This window comes from Pollachius pollachius, assembly GCF_949987615.1.
Source record: "Pollachius pollachius genome assembly, chromosome: 1".
NCBI lineage: Eukaryota > Metazoa > Chordata > Actinopteri > Gadiformes > Gadidae > Pollachius > Pollachius pollachius.
In genome coordinates, this window is record NC_136934.1 from 18,658,167 (window position 1) to 18,685,896 (window position 27,730).

Here is a 27,730-nt window from a genome sequence, read left to right on the forward strand (position 1 = left end):
GGATTTGACAATCAGCGGGGCCCCGCTTTCATGTGCGTCCCCTGACATTCCCCATCCTCCTGTATCTCCCGCGCTCATGAATATGCAGCCTCCGCTGTCCTCGGGCGCGTGTTCAGTGAGAGAGGCAGTGTCGCCACCAAACTTCGCTCCCCCTTCCCTCATCCTCCTCCCAGTGTCTTAAGTGCTTCAAACAGAGGCAATTGTTCTCTGTCGGATGCGGCGGTGGCTTCAGATCACTGCTAAGGAGCCTGACACGCGCACGCCTGATCCTCAGTGTTGATGAAATATTCACATCTGTCAAAGTCTGGACGTTGGGAGCAAAACTCTCGTTTCATTACATTCATTATGTGTCTTTGAAACGTTTCTCTTTGTGTCCATCTGCAGGTCAACCAGATCCAGAAGACCGTCATCGATCCTCTGAAGAAGTGAGTGTGCTGTAGTTTCTTCGCCTCTTTAGCTTCTCTTCCTCACAGCCCTAACGCCAGCGATCTCCTTTGAAGCTCTCATCAGAGGGTCCCAAAGTGATACACCAAGGGCCTGTAAGAGAGGCCCGGCCCGTTGTAGAGACCAGAGGTACCGGGGGGGGGGGGGGGGGGGGGGGGGGGGGGGGGGGGTGATTGCTGCTGCGGTGGCTGACGTCTGGAAGAGAGTTTATTTGACTCTCCTTCCGCACACTCGCCCCCATCCCAGCAGCCTGTGAGTGCTATTCCATTCCTGAAGCCTAACCCTGGTCCATTTCCTCTAGAGAGAGAGAGAGAGACACACACACACACACACACACACACACACACACACACACACACACACACACACACACACACACACACACACACACACACACACACACGGGGCGAGGGAGTGGCCAGATGATGCTGGTTAAGGTCTTGCTTCCTCCTGCTCGCTCCTCCCCGGAGGCGGCTGGAGGGACGGGGGTGTGAATGAAAGATTGACCATGTACAGTGCTCAGCACGCATGCATCTGCATGGATCAAGCTCTCCCGCTTGCACGTTGACTCACTGCCTGTTATTCTTTCTTCATCCTTCTGCATTTTTGTTGTTTTTTTTCCCGGGCGTTTTTACGGTTCCTCTGAGCGCTCTCACAGTGCTCGGTGACGCGCGCGGCGCGATGGAGAGCCCAGAGTGTGCTGCTCCTCTCTCTCTCAGCTTGTGTGCTGCGACGGTGGGGCAGTGGCCGGGTGGAATGGTTCTCATTTCCTCTTCCTGGTGGGCGGCCGGCGAACGTGTGGGCTGGCCCAGAAGATGGCTGCGTGCCCGGGTGGCTGGGCCGGCGTTGTGGGAGAGAGATAGCCCTGTCTCAGGACAGTTCATATCACACGCACGCGCACAAGCGCGCACACAGGCACACACACGCACACGCATACACACGAACGCACATGCACAAAAACACACGCCCGCGTTCCGACCACATTGGACCAACAGATGGGAGGGGGTCACTATCGCAACAGGATTTATTATGGGCCACCAAGTTCACATTCACATGATGCTGTAAAATGCAGGCAAGTTTTCACCACAAGTACATAAAAAGAGACTCTTAAAAATCCCTGCCCGAGCGTTCTCATCACTTAAGTCCTTAAACCGTTAAAACGGTGTAGCGAGGCATTTCTTTAGATGCTGGTCGTATGGAGAAGGACTCCATCAGAGGTCCTATACTGTGACGCCTCCATTAAGATGCCATTAGTCTCCTGCTAATGAGCCCTGGTCATTGTTTACCTGCTCTCTCCCTCCGCACTGCCGCGGCGGTCTGCAGGCATCTCAGAGACGTGTTTTAAAGGAAAGGACGCTAATGTTAATGGCTGAGGAGCGTCCTCAATGGGGAGTGAGTGTTTGTGTGTGGGGGGTGCTCCGCTGTTTACTCTTTCGGCACTCCTTAACACTCGACGTTGCGATGCGTACCGTAAACAAATTAAAGCAAAAGCGTTGATATTCCTTTTTAGCCCCCCCCCCCCGCCCATTCCGCCCTACCCAGCTCCCACTTCCCCTCCCCCTGTGTCCGCCCCCGCTACCAGACGGCAAAGAGTGGTCGAGTCAGAGGGGGAGGGCTCACTGGATGACATCACTGTTGTGTTGATGTGCGGCCTGGAGAGGGGCCCCTGGACGGGCGTGTGTATCAGGGGCCTGCCGGCCCTGTCGGGGCCCTGGCGGGGCCCTGGCGGGGGCCCTGTTGTCCTCTGGGCTGAACAGTGAGGCTCTCTGTTCATCAGGTGTGCAGACGCGCCCCCTCGCCCTGATCTGATTGGATGTACCGTTAGGTTTCCTCCGGACCTGCTCCTCCCTCTAATGAAGCTGTTCCATGTCATGTTTTGGGTGCATGAGGAACCCCCTTCCAGTATTGTTAGCGTCTTGCTTTGTGGGTATTATCAAACTTTTGGTTCGGTAGCTTACCCTGTGATTCACGTATCGGGTTTCCATCTTCTTTTGCTGGAATTCCTTCACTTTCAGAGATTAAGAACACCAAAACACAAGGCAAGCTGCAAACCCTCCTCTTACAGAGACAAAGAGCTGAGGCTCTTCCAACACACACACATACACACACACACACACACACACACACACACACACACAAGCTCCAACAATCCTTCTTTTATAAGAGCACAGAGTCATTTTACACACACAGACTAGATTGTGGTCACACAGCGTCACCTTGTCTCACACCTTCTATCTTTAATTAAATATTATGGCACACGGAAGGTGAGACATTCCCTTAGAAAAAAACAACACAAAGCTTTTCCGCATTTTCTACAGGTTTGGTATTTCTCCCTTTCATTGTTGGCTCCTGAGTGCAGTTATGTGAGGTTCTAGTGGACGGTGCGGCCAGACTTGAGGCCAGACTGAGGCTTGGCCGCTGGGCTGCGGGTCTGTGGATTGGAAGCTGCTCTCTAAATGTTCCTTTTGGTCCAGATGTTATTTCAATCAACTCCATCCCCAGCCCTCCACCGCAGAACAGAGCCGGTCACATGGTCTGGCCTTGGCCCTGAACTCTGGCTGTAGCCAGTGGCACCCAGACATCCCTTGGGCCCGCCCAAGACCCCGGGGCTTGGCCAAGCCCAGCCCACACCACCCGCACGCGGGTCGAGGGACGGTCAGCTGTCTGGGAGGCAGGGTTCCAGCAGAGGCCCTGGGCTTTCCCATGCCAGGCCAGCCCTAGACCCAGAGACCCAGAGTGGCTGCGTCACGGCGCCTACTCGGTCTGTGGACGATCTGAGTGGTCCGATCATGGTCTATTTCATCGCGTTTGACCCTGTTCAGAGAAGGTCCGCAAATACTTAGTGGTTTGCATTATGAGAGCTTAGAATAAAGCCCCTCCATTGCTTCCTATAGGTATTACTCATCAACTCACTAGACTGCCCTCCCCTGGTCAGCAGAGTTTTCAGGGAGGCCTGCAGTACTGAAGTCGTGTGTCCCCGATTTTCATTCTGCAATCATGATATCGCCCCGCAGTTGGCATGACGCATTCGATCATTTGCATTACTCAACACTAAACGGGTCCGGCGATGTATAATGACTGTGTTAACATACTGCGTAGGCAGATTCCTTCCTGCATTTTTTTCAAAATAGAGGTCCAACAGTTCATACGAAACAAAACAGTGAAACTAAATTACTCTCCGCCATGACGAGCCAGCCAGCTCACATGCCAAAAACGAGTACCACCACAGCTTGGTTTGGGCTAGCCACAACGGAAACACTGAGGAAGTGGCTTTTCTTAGCCTTATTTGCGTACCAAGTAGGGCAAAAATAGTGTCACCAAGAGCCACTGGAGTGGAAGGCTTAGACGTACGCAGGTGTACAGTTTCCAGATTGATTGACGATCTGGATTGAAAGGGGTTTGCCCTCATTGTTCTGTTAGTATAACCGTCTTACTGCAGAGCAGGCAGCCGTGTCCCCCGACTGAGGTGCCAAGTGGGCAAGCCAGGGGCTTTCTGAGGGTTATACGCATACGAGATGGACGTCTGCATGGGCTGCTGAAGCCCTGGGAGTTTTCCACCTCAGTGTTTTTGGGTTAGCAGAACACGTGGAGCCCTCACGTGGAGAGAGGGCGTTGTGAGAGCGCTGACGGGCCGGTCGTCACGCCGATGAGGATGCCATCAGCCCCGTTTGTGTTGCTTTGAGACGCCGGGGGAGGCTGCGTGCGCTGTCCTGCACAGAGTGAATGTTTGCGTTTGTTAGAGTGCTCTCATGCCTGGAGGGCGGTTTCATATCCCCCCCTCCGGCACTCAGAGTGTGTGCGCGCTGCACTGCAGCAAGGAGATGCGTAGTAGTAGTAGACGAGAGGGGGATCGGTGTCCACCCATGCTGCTCCCTCAGCCCAGCGGGGGTTTTATAAATAGAGGGAGAGCGTGGGCCGCTGGGATGGGCCCCGCTCCGTGATGTCACCAAACGATAAATAACCACTCCTTGCCTAACTTCCTGTCGAAAAAAAAAGAAGGAAAAGACAATAAGCACTTCTTGTCTGAAGGCCGAGCCTCTAGCCGCGTCACTCGCTCGCCCGCCCGCCCTCCCTCCCTCCCTCCCTCCTTCCCTCCTTCCCTCACTCCCTCAGGTGTGGGAGTAAGCTCAGGTTTCACAACCAATCGGCAGAAAACTTGGCACGGAGTCCCCCAGCTCACCTACTGCTGAGGGGACAAGCACGCACACACACACACACACACACACACACACACACACACACACACACACACACACACACACACACACACACATATACACACACACACAGGTTCAGGGAGAGACAGATGTTTTCCTCTCTGTGCTGTGCCCACACAGATGATGAAACGGCCTGAATGGTTCGGTGAGAGCCGTAGTGCTCCTCTCTGCTCCTCTTGCTGATGACTCACGGTTATTAGGCCCACGTTGTGAATGACAATTTGTGCTTCTTGTTCTGAGCGGTGCGCTGGTTTCTTACCTTAGGCCTAAATGTTTTGGAAAATTAAGGCGAGCCTCTTGGCAGAGCTCATGGAAATATTGACTTCATCGTTGCCATTGTTGCGATCCTATCTGCGCTACTTGGCACTCCTCTTGCACATGCGGAGGTTACGGGAGGAATACCGGTGCTGCTGCTTTTTTTCTCCTTTTTTTGGCACTGTGTTTTAAAATTGTTTAAGATTTAATCCAATTACACGATGTTAGTGTGGCTGAAAATCCTTCAAAATAGAATTGAACCAGGTTGGGGGAAACGGAAAAAATACTTTATTTTTGCAGAAAGTATACAATATATTTTGGTGGCTGAACATTTCCTGTTATCTAAACACCGTCCTAGTCTGCTCTGCATAGAACCATACCACTGTTTCCCATTCAAACCAGCAATAACAAATAAATAAAAAAGCATTTCAACAAGTCCCAGGATGGAGCTCCGACTCCTGTTGCTAAGTTACGGACCAGTGTTTTCCTATTTTTAGACCCAAAGTTAAGGATTCACATTGAGAGAATATATTTTTCATTTGGAATATAATAATTGTCACCAAATGAATTGTTTCATGCCATTTTGCACTACAGTAATTAGATAATAGATTAGAAGGGGCTCAACCCAGCATTTTCCCATGGGAATTGGAAAAGTCTCAGCAAGAAATGCTTCAGCTCATAACTATTGTGATTCTCTTTATATATTCCTCATATGGAATGATACCTGCTCATTATTTTGTTAAACTTTTAGTGGTAAATCGTCATTAACCCTGTGATGTTCAACATGGTGTGTGTGTCTGTATTTGTTTTTTTGTGTTGTGTATGTTTGTGTACTTATTGAAACTTGTTTTGTGTCTTTGTGTTGTGTATTTATTGTAGCATGTTTGGTGTATTTGTGTGTATGTTTGTTTATTTTGTTGATGCATGTTCGGTGTGTGTCTTTGTGTTTAGTATGTTTGAGTATATTGAATCCTGTTTGGTGTCTTTATGTGTGTCTGTTTGTGCATGCAAACATGCTGCAATTAATACACACACAAAGATACAAACATTGTTTGTGTGTATGTTTGTGTATTTATTGAAGCATGTTTGTGTCTGTGTGTGTCTTTGTGTTGTGTATGTTTGCATTTATTTATTGAAGAATGTTTGGGATCTTTGTGTGTATGTTTGTGTATTATTTGCAGCATGTTTGTATCTGTGTGTGGTCAGTCTCTGTGATCGGCGGCTGGCGTTGGATGACTCAGGTCTGAGTGAGCGGCGGTCCTGATGCTGCGTGTCTCCCTGGCTCCCCAGGTACAGCGGAGTCTTCCCCAGCCTCAACATGGCGGTGAAGCGGCGGGAGCAGGCGCTGCAGGACTACAAGCGGCTGCAGTCCAAGGCGGAGAAGTACGAGGAGAAGGAGAAGACCGGCCCCAACATGGTCAAGCTGCACCAGGTACCTGTCTTCCTGCCTGTCTGTCTGCCCAGCCATCTGTCTGCGTGCCCGGCTTGCTGTCTGACTGTCCGTCTGTCTCTGTTTTCTTAGACAGTAGCTCCACACACGCGCACGCACACACACACACACACACACACACACACACACACACACACACACACACACACACACACACACACACACACACACACACACACACACACACACACACACACACACACACACACACACACACACACACACACACACACCATGCTCAGCTGCGACGACCAAGCACAGTGTCGGCTTGTCTGTCTTCACCCGCTGTGCAGCAAGTGCTTATCCTCTCTCGCTCTTTCTGTATTTCCATCACAATGTATCGCAAATCGTAACCATTTCATAAAACCTGCAAAAGAAAACATCTCTTTATGCGAGTTTCCATCCCCTACTGTACGGGATATTGGCTCATCTTTAAAAGCAGTAAATGGCGTAAATTACGTGTGCAATTGCGCGACTAAAGATGACGTGGTTAAAATAGTTCCAGTCAAACAAAGGAAAGGAAGGCTTGGCGACTGACCGCACACTGGACAGGGAAGTGGAGAGTTCTGAGCAACTCGTGCTGCAGCGATGTGCTCTAGGAAGAGTTCTGGTTACTCAAGGGACATTTAAGTCACGTGTCTGTTTACATTTATTTCCATTGCACTTTGACCGCATTAACCTTTCCACGATCCATTAACTTCTCCAAACAATTGAAGCGTAAATTATTGCTAAACCCTTTTTGTGATATATTTGGAGATGTTTTCGCAATTTACAGATTTCCACTTCCAATTGAAAATGTACATGAAAACAGGTGGAAGGAAATTTACCTTATCTCTCTCGCCCCCCCCTCTCCCTTCCTTTCCCCCTCCCCTCCTCCCCCTCCCTCCCCAAGCCTGCCCCCTCCCTCCCTACCCCTCCCCTGCCTCCCCCTCTCAGCCCGTGCGTCCCCTTTCCCTCCCCTCTCTCCCATTGCCTCCTCTCCCTCCCTCCCCTCTCTCCCATTGCCTCCTCTCCCTCCCTCCCCTCTCTCCCATTGCCTCCTCTCCCTCCCTCCCTTCTCCCATTGCCTCCTCTCCCTCCCTCCCCTCTCTCCCATTGCCTCCTCTCCCTCCCTCCCTCCCCTCTCTCCCATTGCCTCCTCTCCCTCCCTCCCTCCCTTCTCCCATTGCCTCCTCTCCCTCCCTCCCCTCTCTCCCATTGCCTCCTCTCCCTCCCTCCCTCCCCTCTCCCATTGCCTCCTCTCCCTCCCTCCCCTCTCTCCCATTGCCTCCTCTCCCTCCCTCCCTCCCCTCTCTTCCATTGCCTCCTCTTCCTCCCTCCCCTCTCTCCCATTGCCTCCTCTCCCTCCCCTTCTCCCATTGCCTCCTCTCCCTCCCTCCCCTCTCTTCCATTGCCTCCTCTCCCTCCCCCACTCTCCGTCCTGGCTCCCAGTTCACCTCTGTCTTGCCACTTGCCCGTGTTTTGAATACAGCGCAATAAGTGAAGAAGACCCAAATGCTGACTGGAGATGAACAGAAATAGTTGAGCACATGCGAGCGGTACATGTGCTCTCCGCTCCCACGCAAGCTAGCAGCCTCTCAAGTGTTGCCTTTTTTCCTCTTTCTTTCCTTTAAAAAAAAAAAAAAGCCAATGCTGCACATCTACAGGCACGTAATTGAGAATTGTAGGTGTGCGACTACACACACACACACACACACACACACACACACACACACACACACACACACACACACACACACACACACACACCCCTGCAAGCGAGAGTGCACGCACGCTCACAGTGCTGCCGAGGTTCTAACACATTCTCACATGGCGGGCCACCCACACACACGCGCTGAGGAAAGCACTGTCTGGGGACCGGAGCCTGAGGAGGAGGCCCCTGTGTGCCCGGGCCCCTCTCAGAGCAGCGCATGTGTAGAGAATACCACCGAAGAAGAGCGCAAAGCGGCAAAGCGTTTTCCAGAAAGAACGCCTTGGTGTGTCATCATAGTCGTAGCTGGCGCGCTCAAGGCACGCACACACAAACACATGTGTTCTCACACAGAGATTAGAAACGCACACATATGTACTCACAAACAGAGAGAAACACACACACACAAATTCAGATACATACACTCGTGCGCACACAAATACAGATAAACTCGCGCACATAAATAATTTCTGATACACGCACTGTGTACTCAAATACAGATATGAACACACACACGTAAATCTTCTCACCCTGTGCATAACCGTTGTGTGTTGGTAGCTGTGCCTACAGAGTGGACTACCCACTAATACATGCAGGAGCTGAGCCGTGGTGTTGGATACTCTCACAGCCAAGTCTGCCCACATCACCCACTCCTCCTCACTCCGGTCGTGATCACAGTCTCTCTCTCTCTCTCTCTCTCTCTCTCTCTCTCTCTCTCTCTCTCTCTCTCTCTCCTCTCTCTCTCTCTCTCTCTCTCTCTCTCTCTCTCTCTCTCTCTCTCTCTCTCTCTCTCTCTCTCTCTCTCTCTCTGGGAAATAGGCAAATATCTCCTGAATGCTCAAATGTTATGTCATCTTGTGTGTTTTGTTTACTGCGCTCGCCTTGCTTTTACTTTTTCCACGTGAATCACATGACCATGTGGATCACGTGACCACGTCCCATATGGAGCAGGCCAGCTAATGTGTGTGTGTGTGTGTTCCAGGCCAGGGAGGAGCTGCGGCCGGTCAGGGAGGACTTTGAGGCCAAGAACAAGCAGCTGCTGGACGAGATGCCAAAGTTCTACCAGAGCCGCATCGACTACTTCCAGCCCAGCTTCGAGGCCCTGATCCGGGCCCAGGTGAGTGGACACTCACCCACTCAATTACACTGGGAGACACACACAAAGGGACTCACACAGGGACATACACACACACACACACACACACACACACACACACACACACACACACACACACACACACACACACACACACACACACACACACACACACACACACACACACACACACACACACACACACACACACACACACACACACACACACACGCGCATTGGGACCCAGAGGGACAGGTAGAGGGGGGTGGTGAAAGGCATCGTGCTCCCTCAGGCTGCTGATGTGATCAGGCCCTGATGAGGGCCCCACTGACTGACTCCCGGGCCCCTCTCCGGCCTGCTGCCCTCAGACCTGGGGCCCCTGGCTCTTTAACAGCAGCTGGACGTCTGGGGCAGCGCCACCGCCATGCCAGACCAGTCTAGACCAGACCAGACTAGACGAGCCATGTCATTTCCTCTCTGGAAAAGCCACTGGCACACACCGCTAATTAGCAAAGCAGATTAACCCGGGCGTAATGAGAGCGTAGACTCTGGTGCGTGTTGTACCTTAATTAGTGCACAGTGACACTGAGTTAAATAAAGGGACTGCTTACTGCCAGCGCCGCTGTCGTAGCACATCTACCATTGTTTGCTTCAAGCTCCCTCTCTTTGGTTCTGTTTGCAACCAACCCAAACTCTTATCTCCCGTCTTCGCTCGCGAGCGGAGTGAGCGCACGTGTTTCTGTGTACACACGGCGCCGGCCGCGTGGGCGGGCCTTGGGGGGGGGGGGGGGGGGGGCTCTAGGACATGTGCTGGGTTCAGCTCTACACTCCCCTCCGCTCTCCTGACTCAGAGGCCCCCAGGAACCAGCACAATGGCTGCCTTTGTCGGGATCCTCCAGCTCCCCCTCACCGGCCCCCCGGACCGACCCCCGCTCCCCGTCCAGCGGCCGGCCTGCTCCGGGTTGACCTGTCCACCTGTGAGGACCGCCGAAGAATGGAGACATTGTCCTGCTGCGCGGATCTCCCGGGCGCCGCTCTCGCTCAGTCCTCCGCTCTGTTCTCGTTCAGTTCTCCCCTCCGCTCTCGTTCAGTTCTCCCCTCCGCTCTCGTTCAGTTCTCCCCTCCGCTCTCGTTCAGTTCTCCCCTCCGCTCTCGTTCAGTTCTCCGCTCTGATCTTGTTCAGAGCGCTGCGGAGCTTTTGTTGAGCGTTTGCTCTGATTCTGAAAAAGGTATTATCGGAGGATGAGTCGTCGTCATTATAAGCCAGCTACGCTTTTTAAGAGGAGGATCCTGAACTCCTCCTACACTTCAGGATCCTCCTCGGATCTCTGAGGAGCGGAGAACTGAATGAGAGCAGGTCTCTGAGGAGCGGGTCTCTGCATGGATAGTCCTGATGGAGGAGGGGGTCTCTGCATGGGATGGTCCTGATGGAGGAGGGGGTCTCTGCATGGGATAGTCCTGATGGAGGAGGGGGTCTCTGCATGGGATGGTCCTGATGGAGGAGGGGGTCTCTGCATGGGACGGTCCTGTTGGAGGAGGGGGTCTCTACATGGGATGGTCCTGATGGAGGAGTCCTGTATCTGGCGTTTTCCTGGGCTCCCACTCCAACGTCGCTGTGAAGGTGCTTGGGATAGAAGCCTTGTTACAAAATACCTTCAGCCTAAAATAGTTATAAATAATAATGAATATGAACAAGGAGCCAGTATAAATCCACAAGTTCCAGGCACGGGATCTGAAGGCCCTCCTGTTTTCAAGAGGCCACAGGTGTGGAGCCCACCTGAGCGTTCAGCCAGCCCCCCCGTCTCTTAAGTGCAGCAGGCGGTCCTGGGCCGTGGGCTGAGGTGCTGACAGACAGACGATGGAGTCAGGGGGGTCGCGGGGCCCTGCGGGGGGGCCCTCGGACACCGATCCCCAGCCCATTGTCACCGCTGACAGGCACACGTCCGCGCTGACACGCACACGCCCTCGACCCTTCAAACCCTCTATTCCTTTTTTTTTGAATGCCAAATATCCACTGGGCCCCCACAGACGGCGGCAACACGGGCCCCCAGTCCACACAGTCCCCAGCTTCAAACGGGCCCCTGCGTGGGGTCTCAGTGGCACATTCTTGTGCAAACATCACACCACAACACCACAAAAAAAACTTTACGGGCCCCCCCCCCCCCCCCCCCCACTCAACTTGTTTAATTGGGTTCCTGATTTCAACCAATCAGTGAGAATGGTTCTATTCATAGTATAACAAATATAAAAAAAAGTTTGACTTCCTGCGTTGACAGTTTTCACCCCTTTTTTTAATTCAGATTATTTGCATGTGAGCTGGTTCCTCAGTCGGCTCCTCGCCCGAAACAGGAACTGTCACAGCAGAGCGCCAGGCCTTAAGCTGCGCTGAATAAATATCCAGAAGTGTGCAGAGGGGGGGGGCTGTGATTCCCAGTTCTTTCATTGTCTGCCCACTCTTCTGGAGTCTTATAATGTGATTAAAGTCAATTTATCATCAAAGGGACTCTCTGGGGAGCCTGACTCATGAACTAGGAGGGAGGGGGGCGCCCAGCCAACATCTCGTCTGACGGGGGGAGGGGGAGCACTACCCACTCAACTGTTGGCTTTTTGGGGGGTTTATGTGTGTTTGATATCCGCGATATCCGCCATTCCACTGTCATTAGAGAGGTGGGAGAGAGGCGTGCTTAGAGAGGGACTTCTGATCAATCGCTGTCTGCTCTGTCTCTCTTTTTATCTCTCTCTCCCCCCCCTTCCTCTCTCTGTCTCCCTCACTCTCCCTGGCTCTCGGTCTGTCTCCCTGTCTGTCTCTCTCTCTGGTATCCGTCTTGCTCTCTCTCACCCTCCCATTCTCCCTGTCTCTCTCTTTCTCTCTTAATTTCTGGTCTCTCTCTGTCTCTCTCTTACTCGCTGATCTCCCCCCCCCCCCCCCCCCCCGTAGGTGGTGTACTTCACAGAGATGCATAAGATCTTCAGCGAGCTGACGGATCAGATCGACCAGGGCGCGCTGACAGACGGCGAGAGGGAGCGGGAGAACGAGGCCAAGCTGGCCGAGCTGCGGGCCCTCTCCATCGTCGCCGACGACTGAGGTGGTGGTGGTGGAGGTGGGCTGCCTGGCTCGAGGACCAACAGAGACAATCCGACCACCGGATTTATACCGTTACTCCGTTCCCCCGTTGAAACCCCAAAAGCCATCCGCCCCGCGGCCATGTTGTCGATACGTTTTAATATAACTTCTTTCAGAGCTCATAACTCCGTACCTTCTCGGCAGCGTTTTGTTTCAGCGGCGTAGAGGAGAGAAGACGTATATTTTTGTATGTGAGTCTAGCGGCACAGCGTTGAACGAGGTGCTGGATCAGGGAGGGATCGATGCGTCTTTAGGGGCAGAATCATCGTAGTAATTTAACGCTTCATTTTCCATATTATTTGTAAGAGTTGGTGGGGGGTAATCCCTTGTTAGCATGGTGCCATGTTGAATTATGTTTTTTTTTTTGTCATAACGTTTAAACCAAGTAACATGGGCCCACATTTCACCTGACTGGCAAGGGCCTTTATATAGTCAAGTGCATCGTGCCTGAACCGCGAAGTGGAACCTGTTCTGAACGGTAGACACGTCTCAAAGCCGAGACTGTGGCTCCCTCTAGTGGTCAAACCTGGAATGTAGCGCCACTCGGCCTCATCTGTTGCCGCTGTTCTTTCTTTGTTCCATTGTTTGGCGTCTACTGGTCCTCTAATTTAAAGGGAGGCAGATTTTCTAAATTGTACAATTCAGTAAAATCCTAATCCTTTTTTGGACCAACCGTTTTTCTCTACATTCTTGTCTGGATGTTCAAAAGTGGACCGCAATTCAAGATTAATCAATGGAAGGAAGATTGTAAAATGACTTAATCTCATGAAGGACATTGCCTTGAAAAATGTTCTTGTTTGGTTAAAATTGACTAGTTTAGCTTTTTTAACTTGTTTTGGTGTTTGATTTGTAATGTGGTTGAACATTTTAAAATCAGAATAGGATTTATTGCGAATGGATTAATGCCAGGAATATTGTAACACTAATTTAAAAAATTCTCATGTATGTACAATCAGCGTTGAAATAAATGATAAAGATATGGACTCATATGATCTGTCATTCTTTAAGCATTTCAAAATGGGTACACAAATGTCTTGAACAAATTACCTTCACTTGTAGGTCATTTGTTAAATTAAAAGCACATCAGTAACAAACTCACAATACTAATTAACTATTTCTTTCGTCTTTTGTTGGGATTAGCTACCTTCTGACTAAAATCTATACACACTTAATGTTTGATGCCATAGCCATGTTACAAAAAGGGTCTGTATCCTACAGGAGTATTCCCCTTATTTACCGTCGGTTCTCAATAAATTACTTTGTTAAGTAATATTTAAACTACCCCAAAATATTAACCAAGGCCTTCAAGATAATCTATTCCTGCAAATGTGGAAAACCAGACAAACATAATTCAGACCCATAGTGTTAAATTAAGGGAACGACAATATACAGAAGCGATGACACTTCTGGCCCACATCTCTACTTGACTGAAGGTGCTGGAACCAGGTCTCACTTGACCAGACCTTCTGCATTCAGAGCTTCTAATAAACAACTCCATCCCTCTGCTGCTATTCTCCTCCCTCCAATCAGAGGCCAGGCCGCGGGGGGGGGGGGGGAGGAGCTACACGGGCGTGGTGCCGTATATCCTTGTGATCTGCTCCTGGAAAACCCGGCGGAGATCCACACGCCGGCTCTTCAGCGTGGGCGTCAGGAGACCGTTGGCCACGCTGAACATCTCAGGGTGCAAGTACAGAGCCTTCACCTGGAGGAGACAGAGGGACGGAGAGAGACACGCAGGGAGAGACAGAGAGGGGGGCCGGATGGACAGACGAATGGATATGAAGAGAGAGGCAGACACAACAACAGAGGGTGAGACACGAAGAGAGAGGGACAGAGAAACACAAAACGAACAAGTCCCTGGTTGAAGTTTGGGGTCTTGGCAGCTTTTAAATGAGGGCGAGTTCCTCACCTGCTCAAAGGACTTGAGGCCTCCTGCCTTCCCCACAGCGGTCATGTCCTCCAGCACGGCCTTCTGCACCTCCTGTGGAAACAGCCTTTGAGTCCACTATAACACCTGCTGTGAGGTTTAAATCAAGCTCGTATTTTTAAGATGCTTACAACTGTAAACCCCTGATCTTAACCTAGTGTTTCCCTCATCTCAATTTGAACACTATATTGACTTAATGAAGATCCTACCCTAATGTTAATGTCATCTTAAGGCATTGTCCTCTAAGCTAATAAGCTACATTTATTAAAGGGTAAGGATAAGGATCTTAAATTCATAAATGAAGAATGACGCACTGGATTCTGGCACAGCTCCTCGTACGAGCCCACGAAGCCTCGCTCCTTGGTCCAATCGGTGAACACCTCCGGGTCGGGGACGGCGATGCCTATGAGATGGGACTGGGGAGAGAGGAGCAGGGTCACGTTTACATCCCAGGAGGAGCGTCTCTGTGTTCCCTCTGCGTGGGGTCTGAGGTACCTGCAGGCTGTCGCCGTGGACGAACACCTGCAGCACCACAACGCAGCGCATGTACACGTTCTCGATCTTCTCTGGGGCGATGTACTCGCCCTGGGACAGCTTGAAGATGTGCTTTTTCCGGTCGACGATCCGGAGCGTCCCGTTCTGCCCAACGGAGACAGAGGTCAGGTTCAGATCAGAGGCGCTCACGGCCCTTAGATAAAAACACTATTCATCCCCATGGGGGGGTTGAATAGTCCCCATGGGGGGGATGAATAGTGACTCCTACTTTACATTCAAAAGGTAAGTATCCTCTCATCTTACTGGGAGCCACTGGCCCACGTCCCCGCTGTGCAGCCAGCCCTCAGGGTCCAGCGCCTCCTGGGTCCTCTCGGGGTCCTTCAGGTAGCCCCTGAACACGCTGGGGCCCCGGATACAGATCTGGGGGGAGGGCCGGTGTTAGTGAGGGAGGCTGTGTGTGAGTGAGCGTGAAAGTGTATGTGATTGATTGTGAGTGAGTGTGAGTGAGATTGTGTGTGAGAGGGAGAGTGAGTGAGTGCCAACAGGGTGATCATCAGAGTCACTCGTGTGTTCTCCTCTCTCCTCACCTCTCCCTCGCCGTTCTTGGCGAAGTAATTCATCTCCGGGATATCAACCAGCTTCACCATCGCACACGGCAGGGGAGCTCCGACGTGACCTGATGTACACAAAAACACAAACCAAATCCTGTATGTTATTTATCCACACAATTTGTGCATCACTGCAAAAATGTTCTTTAGTGCATGGGGGAAATGGGAATCTGCTCAAGGCCGTCAGGTTTTGCTCCAATAGTCCTGTTTCGGGCCTTTGGTTTTCAACCAGGCTACCGTGAGAGCATCCGCTTCCTCCTCCCTCCCTCCACCCTTCCTCCTCCCTCCCTCCACCCTTCCTCCATCCCTCCCTTCCAATCTCCAGCCTTCACCTGCGCTCCAGTCTCCCGGCATTGAGAAGGTGCAGCCGGCGGTGCACTCTGTCTGGCCGTAGCCTTCGAAGATCAGGCAGCCCAGGACGGCCCGCAGGAAGGAGAGCACCGTGGGCGAGATGGGCGCCGACGCCGTCAGGATGAACCGCAGGTTCCCGCCCAAACCGGCCTGGAACGCAGAGAGGAAAACCCACGGGTCAGAGATGTGCGGGTGTGGCACGCTGTGATGGTCGTCCAGGAGCATGCGGGCGCTGGCTCTCCTGTCCCAGGACCTACAGAGAGGCTGGGGACATCAGGGTCTACTCCCTGCCGGACCCCCCTGGGCTCCATCACTGTCTCCGGGGGTCCATACGCGAGCTGGACCCTGGAGGCGGACCCAGGAATAAGAGACCCTTGAAGAAGAGACTCAGCCGCCTGGAGGAAGAGCCCCAGCCCCCCTACAGCCTCCTGGAGGAAGAGACCCTAGAGATCGAGCCCCCCCCACAGCCTCCTTGGAGGGCCTGCATCTCACCTGGATCCGGTTGAACACCAGCCTGTCCCAGAAGCTGTTGTTGCGCACCACGCCGCTGCTGAGCTCCGCCTGCTTCCTGCGGACCGCGTAGCGCAGCAGAGCCCGCCGCAGCGGAGACGTCATGGAGCCCAGGATCTGCAGGAGGAGAAGGAGAACGCAACCAGACAAGGGTTTACCCTTTTCTCTTTCAGACCCCTTTTGCTATGCAGTTTTCTGAGCTACGTGGTGTGCTTCATTAAATGTTTTAAGAGGCATTTTTTCAATTCAGTCTACAAGAAATGACAGGGCAGTAGACAGGGTTTGAAAAATAGTGTAGAAATAGGTTGTGTGTGTGTGTGTGTGTGTTGGGGGAGGGGGGCTTCAGTTATGTTGGAGGAGGGAGTGCGGGGGGGTTTGTGCTCGGCTCGCACCAACAAGTGTCAACTGAATTAAGCATTTACTCATCTCTGAGAAGTTCTCAACTGCTGATTTTGTATACAGTTCATTTTATTCAGGTTTGATCATTTTTTTTATCACTAGAAAAATGCCAGAGGTCCAGAGCCCGTTGACCTCAGAGCTGGCTACAGGAATGCAGTGGGTCATGAGTTGTTTGCTTGTTGGATCTAGTACATTGCTCATTAGGGGGTGAAGGCCATTGATGTGGCATTGGGGGCGGGGCCTTGGGGATGACCTCAAGTGATTTGTCATCAGGGGGTGAAGGCTGTTGACGTGCCGTTGTGGGCGGGGCCAGGCGGCGTCCTCACCTTGTCGTAGATGCGGTTGAGGAGGCGCGGCACGACGGGGAAGAGAGTGGGCTTTAGGGTCTTAATGTCGTCCATGAGGAGGGAGATGTCCCCCTGGTAGAAGCCCACCCGGGCCCCGTGGCAGAACATGGAGAGCTGACACACACACACACACACACACACACACACACACACACACACACACACACACACACACACACACACACACACACACACAGGGTCAGGGGGGAAGTCGTTGGGATGCATAGGGATGGAAGGCGGGAGGAAGGGAGGAATACCTGGATCATCCTCTCAAACATGTGTGCTAGTGGCAGGTAGGAGATGGACACGTCCTCCTGGCCAATTACAAATGAGCCCTGAGTCACGAGAGAGAAAGACGGACAGACAGGGAGCATGATTAAAGAGAATACAGCCACAGCTAACAGTCAAACAACATGTAGCAGCACCTGCCACACAACCAGCGTTTGAAACAGCAGTTCATAGACGCGGAACCCTTAACGTAGTGGCAATTAGATCCCAAAAGTATCTCAGCTACTAGGGACAATCAAACAACCAATTAATCCCTCCATTACCCACACAGAGAAAGAGAAAGAGAGAGAGAGGGAGAGAGAGAGGGTGGTGGTGGTGGTGGTGGGGGGCAGCGGAGCTCCGGGGCTGTTGTCAATTAGAGGAGGAGGCGGATGTGTGCAGACAGACCTCCAGGATCTTAATGACAGAGGACGTGTTGGAGGCGATGTTGCCGTGGGTGATCATGGCTCCCTTGGGCTTCCCTGGGTAAATAAACAACAGATTATTACTGCAGTGGCCCCAGGCCCGGGGGGGGGGGGGGTACTGCAGCGTTTAGGATGTTTATGGGGGGGGGGGGGGGGTACCTGTGGTTCCACTGGTGAAGCAGACCACAGCCAGGTCCTCAGGCTTTGGAGGCTGGGACAGACCAACAGAGAGAGAGACAGACAGCGAGACGGAGAGACAACATGAGCATGAACTTGAACTAAATGCGATTTTGTCTATAATCTATAAATATTTGTGCCAGCCGATTCCTTTTGTGCAATAAATGACACGATTTGTCTACAAATCCACTCACAATCGGATCCTGCAGGTTCTGTCTTCCCAGTTCCTGAGAAGAGGAGGAGAAGAAGAGTAACCAACTCATTATTCTAGAGACTCATCAACAGACCTCCAGCTAAGGGTCTCCCCTGCCCCGCAGTGCCCCGGGACCCACCATGATCTGGGTCAGCTGCAGGATCTCCACGCCGCACCGCTGCCCCCTCTCCACCAGGGCGGCGCTGGCGTCGCTGAACAGCACGAGGCAGGACAGGCTGGGTGTGGCGCCCTGCTCCTTGTTCTCCAGCAGGGCGGCGGCCTTCTCCTCACGGTCACAGATCACCAGCGAGATCTCCGCTTTCATAGGTACGTCACTTCATCACTCAATGTATATTGTAACTACACGTGTGGCTAAACATGTAACGTTACATTCAGCAGACACTTTTATCCAAAGCGACCTACAATAAGCAGATTTGTCAGAGGAAAGAGAAACAACAATATATCGCTGTCGGTACAGGATGGATGTTCCTAGCACCAAGTACCAAGCACTAAGAAACGCTAGGTTAACCCATTCCCTGTATAAAACAAAGATGGCTAAGATAAGATGCTACACAATGCTAAGTACTATATTTTAAGTGGCAGGACATACAACATACAATAACTGCCATGACGTACGACATACAATAAGTGCATAAGAGAGGGGTGTGGGGGTAAGGGGGTAGTCTATGCAGAGTCTAGGTGACATGTAACTACGCATGTAACTGTACATTATACTGTTCTTCTAGTTTCCTTAAGAGAGGTCTCACCCAGATTGAGGATATGCACCATGGCCTCCACCCCCAGGGTTTCGTACAGGGGCACCACGGCCATGGAGTACGTGTAGCAGGCCAGCTCTGAGATGGTCCACTGTGGCCACCAGGGGGAGACAAAGCAGCAGTATTACTCTGTCAAAGGACCGTCTATATTATTATGGAATGGACCCTTTCACAGAGGCATCATTAACGGACAAACACAGGTCGAACATTAGGATATTCAGAGATAATCACAAAAAGAAAGCATTTGCCTTAAAGTTAGTGGACATATTAAAGTTATATATGTGCTGTATATAAATTATATATTGCTGGCGTTATTGTTATTCAAGGCAAATGTGTTCGCTGAAAAACATACAATTCCCGGTGATTAAGGTGTTGCTGCCACCAAGTGGTCAGACTGTAACTTCAGATCCGCTTCCAGAGTTCACTAGAGTTCAAGACTAAACACGTCAGGCTTTGACGCCAGCAGCTAACGATGATCAATAGTGCCTTATACCAGAGAGTATATCAATAGTGCGTAATACCGGAGAGTATATAGATATTTCCTTTCGAAAATAAAACTTCTTCCTGACAAGCTGTTGTTGTTGTTGTTCCTTCTCTTTAAGCTGGAGGGTAAATCCTGATTGGAATTTATGATTCAAGAAAGAAAAAGGCTTTGATTGTGATTTGGACCACAAGCTGATTGGCACCATATTGAGGTTTTATGTGAGAAAGAAAAGCACCCGCTATGCTTCAAGCAAATATGAATTGATGATGAAAACAGAAGTTGATAGTTGCTCCTACCTCTGGTCGGTTCTGGGCAAATATACCAACAAACTGCTGGGGGTTCGGCTGGCAGCCGCTGGCCAGCAGTCCGGAGCCCATCACCTGGGCCTGCTCAGCTACCTGAGCACACACACGCACACACGTCAGCCACACACACACACACACACACACACACACACACACACACAAGCGTGCACACGCACACACTTTCCTACCTCACTATAGGCTATCCACTCGTAGGGCTGGCCAGGTTTCCGGAAACCAAGACAGGGTCCGCCTCCTAATTGGGAGGGGGGCATGGTCAGGTGCTTCATCAAACAGACGCAGCCGTTCATTTGGATCCAGGATTTTCCTTTTAGTATTTTATCTGTTGGCCAAGCTCATTCTTTATTTCGGTGATTCATTCATGCCCGGCTCCCACTCCGCGACTTTTGTCCCCATTCTGACGTCATCGACCTTCCTGACGCACGGCCCGGTCCCAGCAGTCTGGCCCGGTCCCAGCAGTCTGGACTGGTCCTACCCTGAGGAGGTCCTCGAGGGGGGGTCAGGATCATTTAGAACCGTTTACGGACCGTCTGGACCTTCAAGTAGAACGTCACCCACGAGGGAACCCAACCAACTTCAGGAACAAAACCAGAACCAGGATGGGGAGGAGAGCAGCTCAGATTAGCCAGTGCTCGCAGCTAGGCACTAGTTTATCACGATGAGGACATGGCTCAGTACAGCCATGGACCAAAGCACATTATCTGCTTTACTTAATTCGATGAAGTCAAGGACACCACCTTCACTTGGACGAGATGTGTTAGCCTGCTATCAGGGCCCAGGGTAATCACTCTCGTCTGGAGCTGCTCTCTCTCTCTTTTTCCCTCCCTCTATCTCTCTCTCTCGTAGTCTTGACAACTGGAACATTCTAACTCCTGATCTTCCTGCTGCAGAGATCTAGTGAAGCGAGCAGCCGGGAGACACGGCGTCCTGCCCTGTGTTATCTTCCTCGCTGCCGTGGAAAACAGCGCTCTGTAAAGACCACCGTCTGACAGGCGCCAGAGGAGGGCTGCCGTCCTCCGAGGGCCTTTGTCGGGATCTAAAAGTCAGAGCACCTGAGCTCGGTACAAGTTTAGAAAAACAAAAACATTTCAAACTACGTCCACGCAGCGAACATGAACACTCCGGTGGGTCCTCAACCACCTGGACTACCAGGGGGGGGGGGATGCCAGGAGACCCCCCGTGCCTCACCAGAGACGCGCAGGCCCCTCTGGAACATGTCGTAGGCCGTCTGCGTGTCCTGGTAGTAAAACTCCAGCAGCACGTCGTCTGGCAGCAGTGCGGAGCGCCGGCAGCTCGGCTCTCCTCCCTGAGAGACACAAACCACGTCTTGAGACACCGGCCCTGGGCCACACGACACAGAACACCCCGCTCCACTACCTCGGCTGGACGTCTGGTACCTCCATTCCTATGAGCAAGCAAATCATTAAAGTCCCAACTCTTCTCTGTTTTTGCACTGCAGTGGTGAAACGAGCTCCCCGCCGACGTCAGGACCACTGCAGAGTTGCTCACCAGCTACGGCAAAAGACTCAAGTCTCACCTGTTCAGAGTTCACCTGGACTCTGCGTAGCCTCCCGCCTTACTAACCCTCCCCCCACCCCCCCCCCCAACACCCCTCTTACGCACATATTGTATGTTGTACGTCTTTGCACTTAAAAATAGTACTTAGCATTTTGTAGCAACCTATCCTGGCTACCTTTGTTGTACACGGGGAATGGGTTAACCTAACAAGTGTTGAGTGTGTTGTGCACTTGTTTCTATAATTATCTTTAATGTACTGACAGCGATGTGTTGTTTCTCTTTTCTTTTGACAAATGTAGTTCTTGAAGGTTGCTTTGGATAAAAGCGGCTGCTGAATGCCCTCAATGTAAATGTAAACATGGGGCTGACAACGAGGGTGGGGGGGGTGTCACTCGCCTCCACAGCCACCGACTGGGCCTGCAGGTCGCAAGGGGGCCGGGTGGGGCGCGGCCGGGTGGCCAGCCAGTAGGCGGTGAGGGAGGCCAGGGCGCCCAGGCCCACCAGCGAGCAGGGCGACAGCGACGACAGGGAGAACGACGACAGCGGGAAGGAGGGGAGCAGACGCCACACGTCCTCCCACTCCGCCTTGGCCCCGGGCCCGCCCGCCTGGACGGAGCGGAACCACTCCTGGAAATGCATCGCTGGGAGGGAGAGAGACCAGGAGAGACCAGCAGAGACCAGGAGAGACCAGGAGAGACCAGCAGAGACCAGGAGAGAGAGACAGGGCAGGACATGGCAGGGGAGGGAAGAAGAAAAAGATAATATTAACATGAATGATGGAGGGGGAAAATAGGGGATGTCAATTAAAATATAATTTAGCAACTGGATGGATAGATGAATAAATGAATGAACAAACAAACAAACAAATCATTTCATTTATTTTTTTGAACTTTTTTTATTTATTTCCTTTTATCAAGTGCAGTCATACAATACGTCAAAACAAATCTTATTGATGTATGTGACATGTGATGGCAGTAGGGTTAACAGTCCATGGATATCTTTCCACCTAACAATCATACAAATAATCATACAAGCTAAGTACTTTATCTCAGGAATACAACATGCATGCATACTTCATTTGGTAAATAATAAAGTAATTTTCCTTATGAATACCTTATTGTATTCTGACACAAGTCTGATGCAATACCACTACACTAAATGGACATGTTGACTGCCAAGGGCAGATTAAAATATATTTTGAAGAATATAAGTCTTCCGTACATGGAGGTATGGTGAGCTTGGTCGGAATGGTAATATGATATTTGGTATGCCTTAAAAACTGGTTGACCGGAAGTTAACATATCAAAACAATCACCAACCATGTTTCTGAAGCCTGCTGTATCAAAATCCACTGTCAAACTGACGTTTGCGAAATGACGCGTGTACCGCTTTAAGGCCCAGTCTGGGTTTTAGAGAGGCCGCTTATCAGAAAGGAGAACTTCAAATGCATTTCACTTTAAAATGTGTATCTCTGCCGTATTTCGCTTTATTGCTCTTAATTATATACCATACAGTCCCACAGTCAACTGGTACATGTGTGCCAAGCAGGGCCGCTGCTGGCCATTTCGGTGCCCTACGCGAGCGGGGGGGGGGGCTCTTTTTATATATTAGGTAAAAACATATAATTGCCGAAATTGAGTGATAGGTTATGCAGTTAAGAAAAAACAACGGTGGGCCTCTTCATCACTAATTTATATATTTTTTTAATTCAATAATGTAATAATTACTTTTATTTTATTTATTTTTTTTACAAACCATAATTTTTGGTGCCCCCCCCAGGTACTGTGCCCTACGCACTCTGCGTACTCTGCGTATAGGGAGCGGCGGGCCTGGTGCCAAGCACACGTGTTTGCAGCTTTTACCATCTCCGGCACCGAATCTGTTGGAGTGTTGGCCTTTGGTCAAGTTGTGGTCACTGCACTTTATTGAAATGGTCTGAACCTATGGGTTGCCATTTGAAAGTTGTTTATCATGATAAATGGTGCATTTTTAAGTTTCATGCATATTGCACCTTTGTAGTGGTAATGGCAGCCTGATGAAATGCTGAACTTCCAGGCCTTGTTATAGCAACACCTATGTGTTATTCTAGCCCATATTTTGATTCCCTTACTCATTTTACGAGTTCTACAAGCCAATTTTTATAACTTTTGAGCCAAAAAGTCAGGTTAAAAATAATAATAACGAATACAATAGGGTTCCTACATTTTTCGTAGGACCCCTAATAATAATAACGAATGCAATAGGGATCCTATGTTTTTCGTAGGAACCCTTGTAACAATAATAAAAGGAATATATTACAAAAGAATAATTTTAAACAATGATGAATGAATGAAGTACGGATATATGGATGGATGAAGGGAAACAGACAACAGCCTGCTGGGATGCCATGCAGTGGGAGTCGTCTACATTGTACACTTCACAGACCGTCCAAAGTTGCAGAAGATTACAACACAAAGTCTCTTTTGTGCTGCAGGGGGAATGTGCCTCACAGGCCAGGACCGACGGGGAGCACTGATACCGAATCCGATCAGCGCTTCTGACAACAGGCCTTCATGAACTCATCCTCACCAAGAATCATGTGCAGTGCCACTACACATGTCCCATTATATCTGACTTAATGTCACTGGAACAACATTTCATGCTACAACACATTCCCCAAAAGAAGCGGTTTGCCCCTGAACCAAACGGCAGGGGCCCTTGGAGTTTGTTTCCACACGAAACAGCACAGTGCAGTGAAACCAGTTAGTTTACCCGTAAACCACCCCGATTAGTCCAGCACACATCGCTAAAGAGCAAAGGAACCCCAACCAGCAACCCAGTGTTTCCTTCTGCTAAAGCCCCTGTACATAATGTGGGTCTACAGGCGGCAGGGAACGGAGGGAGACAGACACCAGGAAGTCATCAGAACAAACAACGCAGTGTGTGTGTGTGTGTGTGTGTGTGTGTGTGTGTGTGTGTGTGTGTGTGTGTGTGTGTGTGTGTGTGTGTGTGTGTGTGTGTGTGTGTGTGTGTGTGAGTCTCTCTCTCTCTGGTCCCTAATTGTGTTACTGTCCGTCAGGATGGTAATTGTTTTTTAATTGTGGCGACTGTGTGATCGAAAACAGTGGGTTCTTACAAAGAAAATGCACATTCATCACAAAGCTAAACAAATCTAAATTAAAAAAAGGGCTTAATGTGTATTTATTATTCTTACCATATGCCCCAAAGCTGGCACATAAATTATATCAACCCCCCCCCCCCCCCAAAGTCCTCGAACCCTCACCTACTTTTTCTGCAACCCCCCCCCCCCACACACACACACACAAACAGGAGCAGGGAATAAAGAGTGATGTCACCCTCCCCCAGGTTCCACCTCCTCCTCCTCCTGCTGCTGCTGCTACTCCTGGTACTTCTCCACCTCCTGTGCCACTATATTCCTGCTCCACCTTCTCTCTTCCCTTCCTTCACCCAGTGTTCTTGAACACAATCATCTTTAACCGCCTGCTTACGTCACAACCACACCACAGCTGTGGGGTTTCTACTTTACAGATCACACTTTCTTATTTACAGATCCAACACTTTCTACTTTACACCTGCTGGAATCACAAAGTTTTGGTTTTTACTTTACACCTCGTGAAAACTCAGTGGTTGGCTTTCTACTATCACTGGATGAAATCACCTCACTTTCTATTTAACACCTGCTGAAATCCCCTCACTTTCTACTTGACACCTGCTGAAATCATATAATTACTTTTTCTACTTTACATCTGCAAAATCACAACACTTTCTACTTTACACCAGCAGAATCACAACAATTTCTACTTTACATCTGCAGAATCACAACACTTTATACTTTACACCAACAAAATCACAACACATTCTACTTTACAACTGCAGAATCACAACACATTCTACTTTACAACTGCAGAATCACAACACTTTATACTTTACACCTGCAGAATCACAACACTTTCTACTTTACATCTGCAGAATCACAACACTTTCTACTTTACACCTGCAGAATCACAACACTTTCTACTTTACACCTGCAGAATCACAACACTTTCTACTTTATACCTGCAGAATCACAACACTTTCTACTTTACACCTGCAGAATCACAACACTTTCTACTGGACACCTGCTGAAATCACTTAATTTGGTTTTCTACTTTAGATCTGCAGAATCACAACAATTTATACTTGTTCTGCAGAATCACAACACTTTATACTTTACACCTGCAGAATCCCAACAATTTCTACACCTACTGGAGTCTCAGAGCTTTAGTTTCTACCAACATCCCAGCATGCTAGAATCCTGTTGATGATGGCGATGTCAGGACTGTTTCTCGGGGTAAATAAACAGATGCCAATGTGGGGCTCAGAGAGACGACCGCAGGATGATGAAGATGGTTCACACGGTGACAAGACCGCCCCACACCGTCCTCCCTGGTTCACATCCATTATGTCTATTGTCGAAGGCTGGACAAGGATCATTGTGTTGCTGCACATCCCTCACTCCGACAGAGACGAGACACAACAGGAGCACTCAGTCATCGGAGAATTAATGGCTTGAAACCAAGGAAGAAAAAAACACGAACTTTTATAGAACGAGTTGCCAAAGCAGCTTGAGGAAGCAACCCAAACACAAGCAGCAAAATACTCGTGATAGGAAGTGATTGCAGAACAAGTTACTGGCGGTGTGAGAGATTTGTTTTTACAACCTACTTGACCACCTCCGTTGGTCCGAGAATCGACCAAACAATAACACTGCTCAGACTGGTTCCGGGTGTAAATTTAGGTCGCAGGATGTAAAGGATTGTAAAGAACAAAAGGGGGACTGTTGTCCCGTCAGCTTGGGCCTTGATACCAAAGGAGTGTGGGGAACTAGATGAGATGACAGACAGTTATGAAACGACCTGGGGGCGGTTTGCACGTCCTGCTCATCCAGCCCCCGCTTCTCCTGACAAAACACTTCCAGAAGAATGAAACTATGACTTTCCGCCAGGACGGTGTCTGAGCACTAAAAACAACCTTAACTTTTAGCAAAAAAGCTCAAATCGAATCAACGACAGAAGGACATGGAATGTGTCAATATGGGACAACAAGGCAACGTGTCGCTGACAGATTCTCTCTGCCAGGACAAGCTAGAGCAAGGCAGCGCAAGATATGTGGATCAGAGCCTGGTAGATCCTGTTTGAACACAGAACTCAAACACTGCAGGCTTTCCTTCAGCAGCAGAACTGAATGGACTGGTGGTGGTGGCGGTGGGAGGTGAAGGGGAGGGAGGGTGCGTGAGAGGAACACAGAGGGACACGTGAGGTTGCTGAGGGAGCGGGCTATGAATGAGCAAAGGAGGGAGACAATGAAGGCACATGAAAAGTGTTCTCTGGTAGAGCGCTGTGTCCTGAATGCAAGGCTAAACCACGCGAACGTGCCTCTCAGAACAGTCTCTTTTAAAGTCATATGGCAGGCAATCTTCTGAACGAAAAAAAACGTTTGACATGCAGCCTACTTGCACCAAAAACAAGTTGGGGTCCAAGTGGGGTTCTGCATTCTGTTGACACCACTTGTGAATCAGAGAGTGATTTGTGAACCCAAACACTGGATTCTCCAAACGCGGGCCTGGCATACAGAGGCTCCAGGCTTCAGAGACCTTGGAGCGACTCGGGAGGCTTCCAACTGCGCTGCTAGTCGAGTCTCCGTTCCGAAGAACCACATTCCATCTACTGTCTGTGACTACCTGGTTTTAACACGCCTGCATCTATGCACCACCCATCCGCCCAAACCCCATCCAGCCTAAGACACAAGCAGGAGCAACGATAACGGCATTTTTAAATGGATGCAGGCCTATTCGTTTCATGTCTTGACAGGGTCTGGGTCACTTCATTCTTAACTTTGCATACTTGTGCTAGACTGGCGCAAATCCATGGTTTCCGAACGCAGCAATCATCTATGGTACGCCTGGCGCACAGAGGGACAGGAAATAAGTACAGTAACTTAACTCCCTCACCACTGAAGTTCATGGGCATGCATCCACAATAACATGCATCTAACTAACGATGTGCATTATTATCCTTTTGCATAAACCGATTGTCATCTTGAAATCCTTTTAAGTAGAATTGTTGTATCACTATAAAAACAACACTGGTGACGTGAATACAGTGCAGACAAATGCACAAAGTCTACTCAACAGGATGCATTCAAATAAGCACTCGGCTTCTTTCTCCCCAAACCTAAACGCAGCTTGGAGTCTCCCGAGACTGCTACAGTAGCAAAGTAGAGCTCATTTTCCAAACCACTGGTTTGAGTGATTTGCTGTCTAAAGTTTGTTTGTGGACTTTCCGTTGCAGCCTCAGTCCAACACTTACTTCTGAACCTCATCCGAATCTTTAAATGAAAGCCTTACATTGTATGAAAACAGCGGAACTTACCTGAATGGGATCTAGGTCAAATTCTTTTTTTTCTTCGACCGCGCTCCTAAATTGAAAGCTCCATCGAACCTCCGCCCGACACCACGTGACAAGGCTCCGCTCTGCAGAACAGACGGCTCCACTTCGGCCTGACGTCACTTGTGCTGAGGAGCCGGGGGAGGAGTGTTCAGCACATTGATTAAAAAAATGTGTTTTTAGAAAGTATGTAGTTAGGCTACATTGCCAATTCACAATTGTTGTTCCC

General features: G+C 50.2%; 2 protein-coding genes across 2 annotated transcripts in view; one reads left to right on the forward strand and one right to left on the reverse strand.

Moving 5' to 3' along the window:
- The window catches only part of bin3 (bridging integrator 3), a 31,157-nt gene extending 17,898 nt beyond the window's left edge, over positions 1-13,259 (forward strand). Inside the window, exons 6-9 of the mRNA XM_079743740.1 lie at positions 385-425; positions 6,207-6,348; positions 9,039-9,173; positions 12,091-13,259. Coding sequence (XP_079599866.1) covers positions 385-425; positions 6,207-6,348; positions 9,039-9,173; positions 12,091-12,237 — 465 coding nt within the window. The 3' untranslated portion in view covers positions 12,238-13,259. The remainder of the gene's footprint in view (positions 1-384; positions 426-6,206; positions 6,349-9,038; positions 9,174-12,090) is intronic.
- Positions 13,260-13,401: 142 nt separating this feature from the next.
- acsl2 (acyl-CoA synthetase long chain family member 2) lies at positions 13,402-27,562 on the reverse strand. Its single transcript, XM_079743729.1, has 20 exons — positions 27,487-27,562; positions 21,473-21,717; positions 20,747-20,864; positions 19,729-19,793; positions 19,532-19,633; positions 18,743-18,842; positions 18,115-18,293; positions 17,977-18,009; positions 17,765-17,816; positions 17,589-17,662; positions 17,171-17,248; positions 16,893-17,027; positions 16,150-16,284; positions 15,639-15,807; positions 15,286-15,374; positions 15,002-15,118; positions 14,699-14,842; positions 14,518-14,619; positions 14,186-14,257; positions 13,402-13,978 (listed from the first exon to the last, which is right to left on the reverse strand). The coding sequence occupies exons 2-20, from the start codon at positions 21,713-21,715 to the stop codon at positions 13,838-13,840; spliced, it is 2,148 nt and encodes a 715-aa protein (XP_079599855.1). The 5' UTR covers positions 21,716-21,717; positions 27,487-27,562; the 3' UTR covers positions 13,402-13,837.
- Positions 27,563-27,730: the final 168 nt, after the last annotated feature.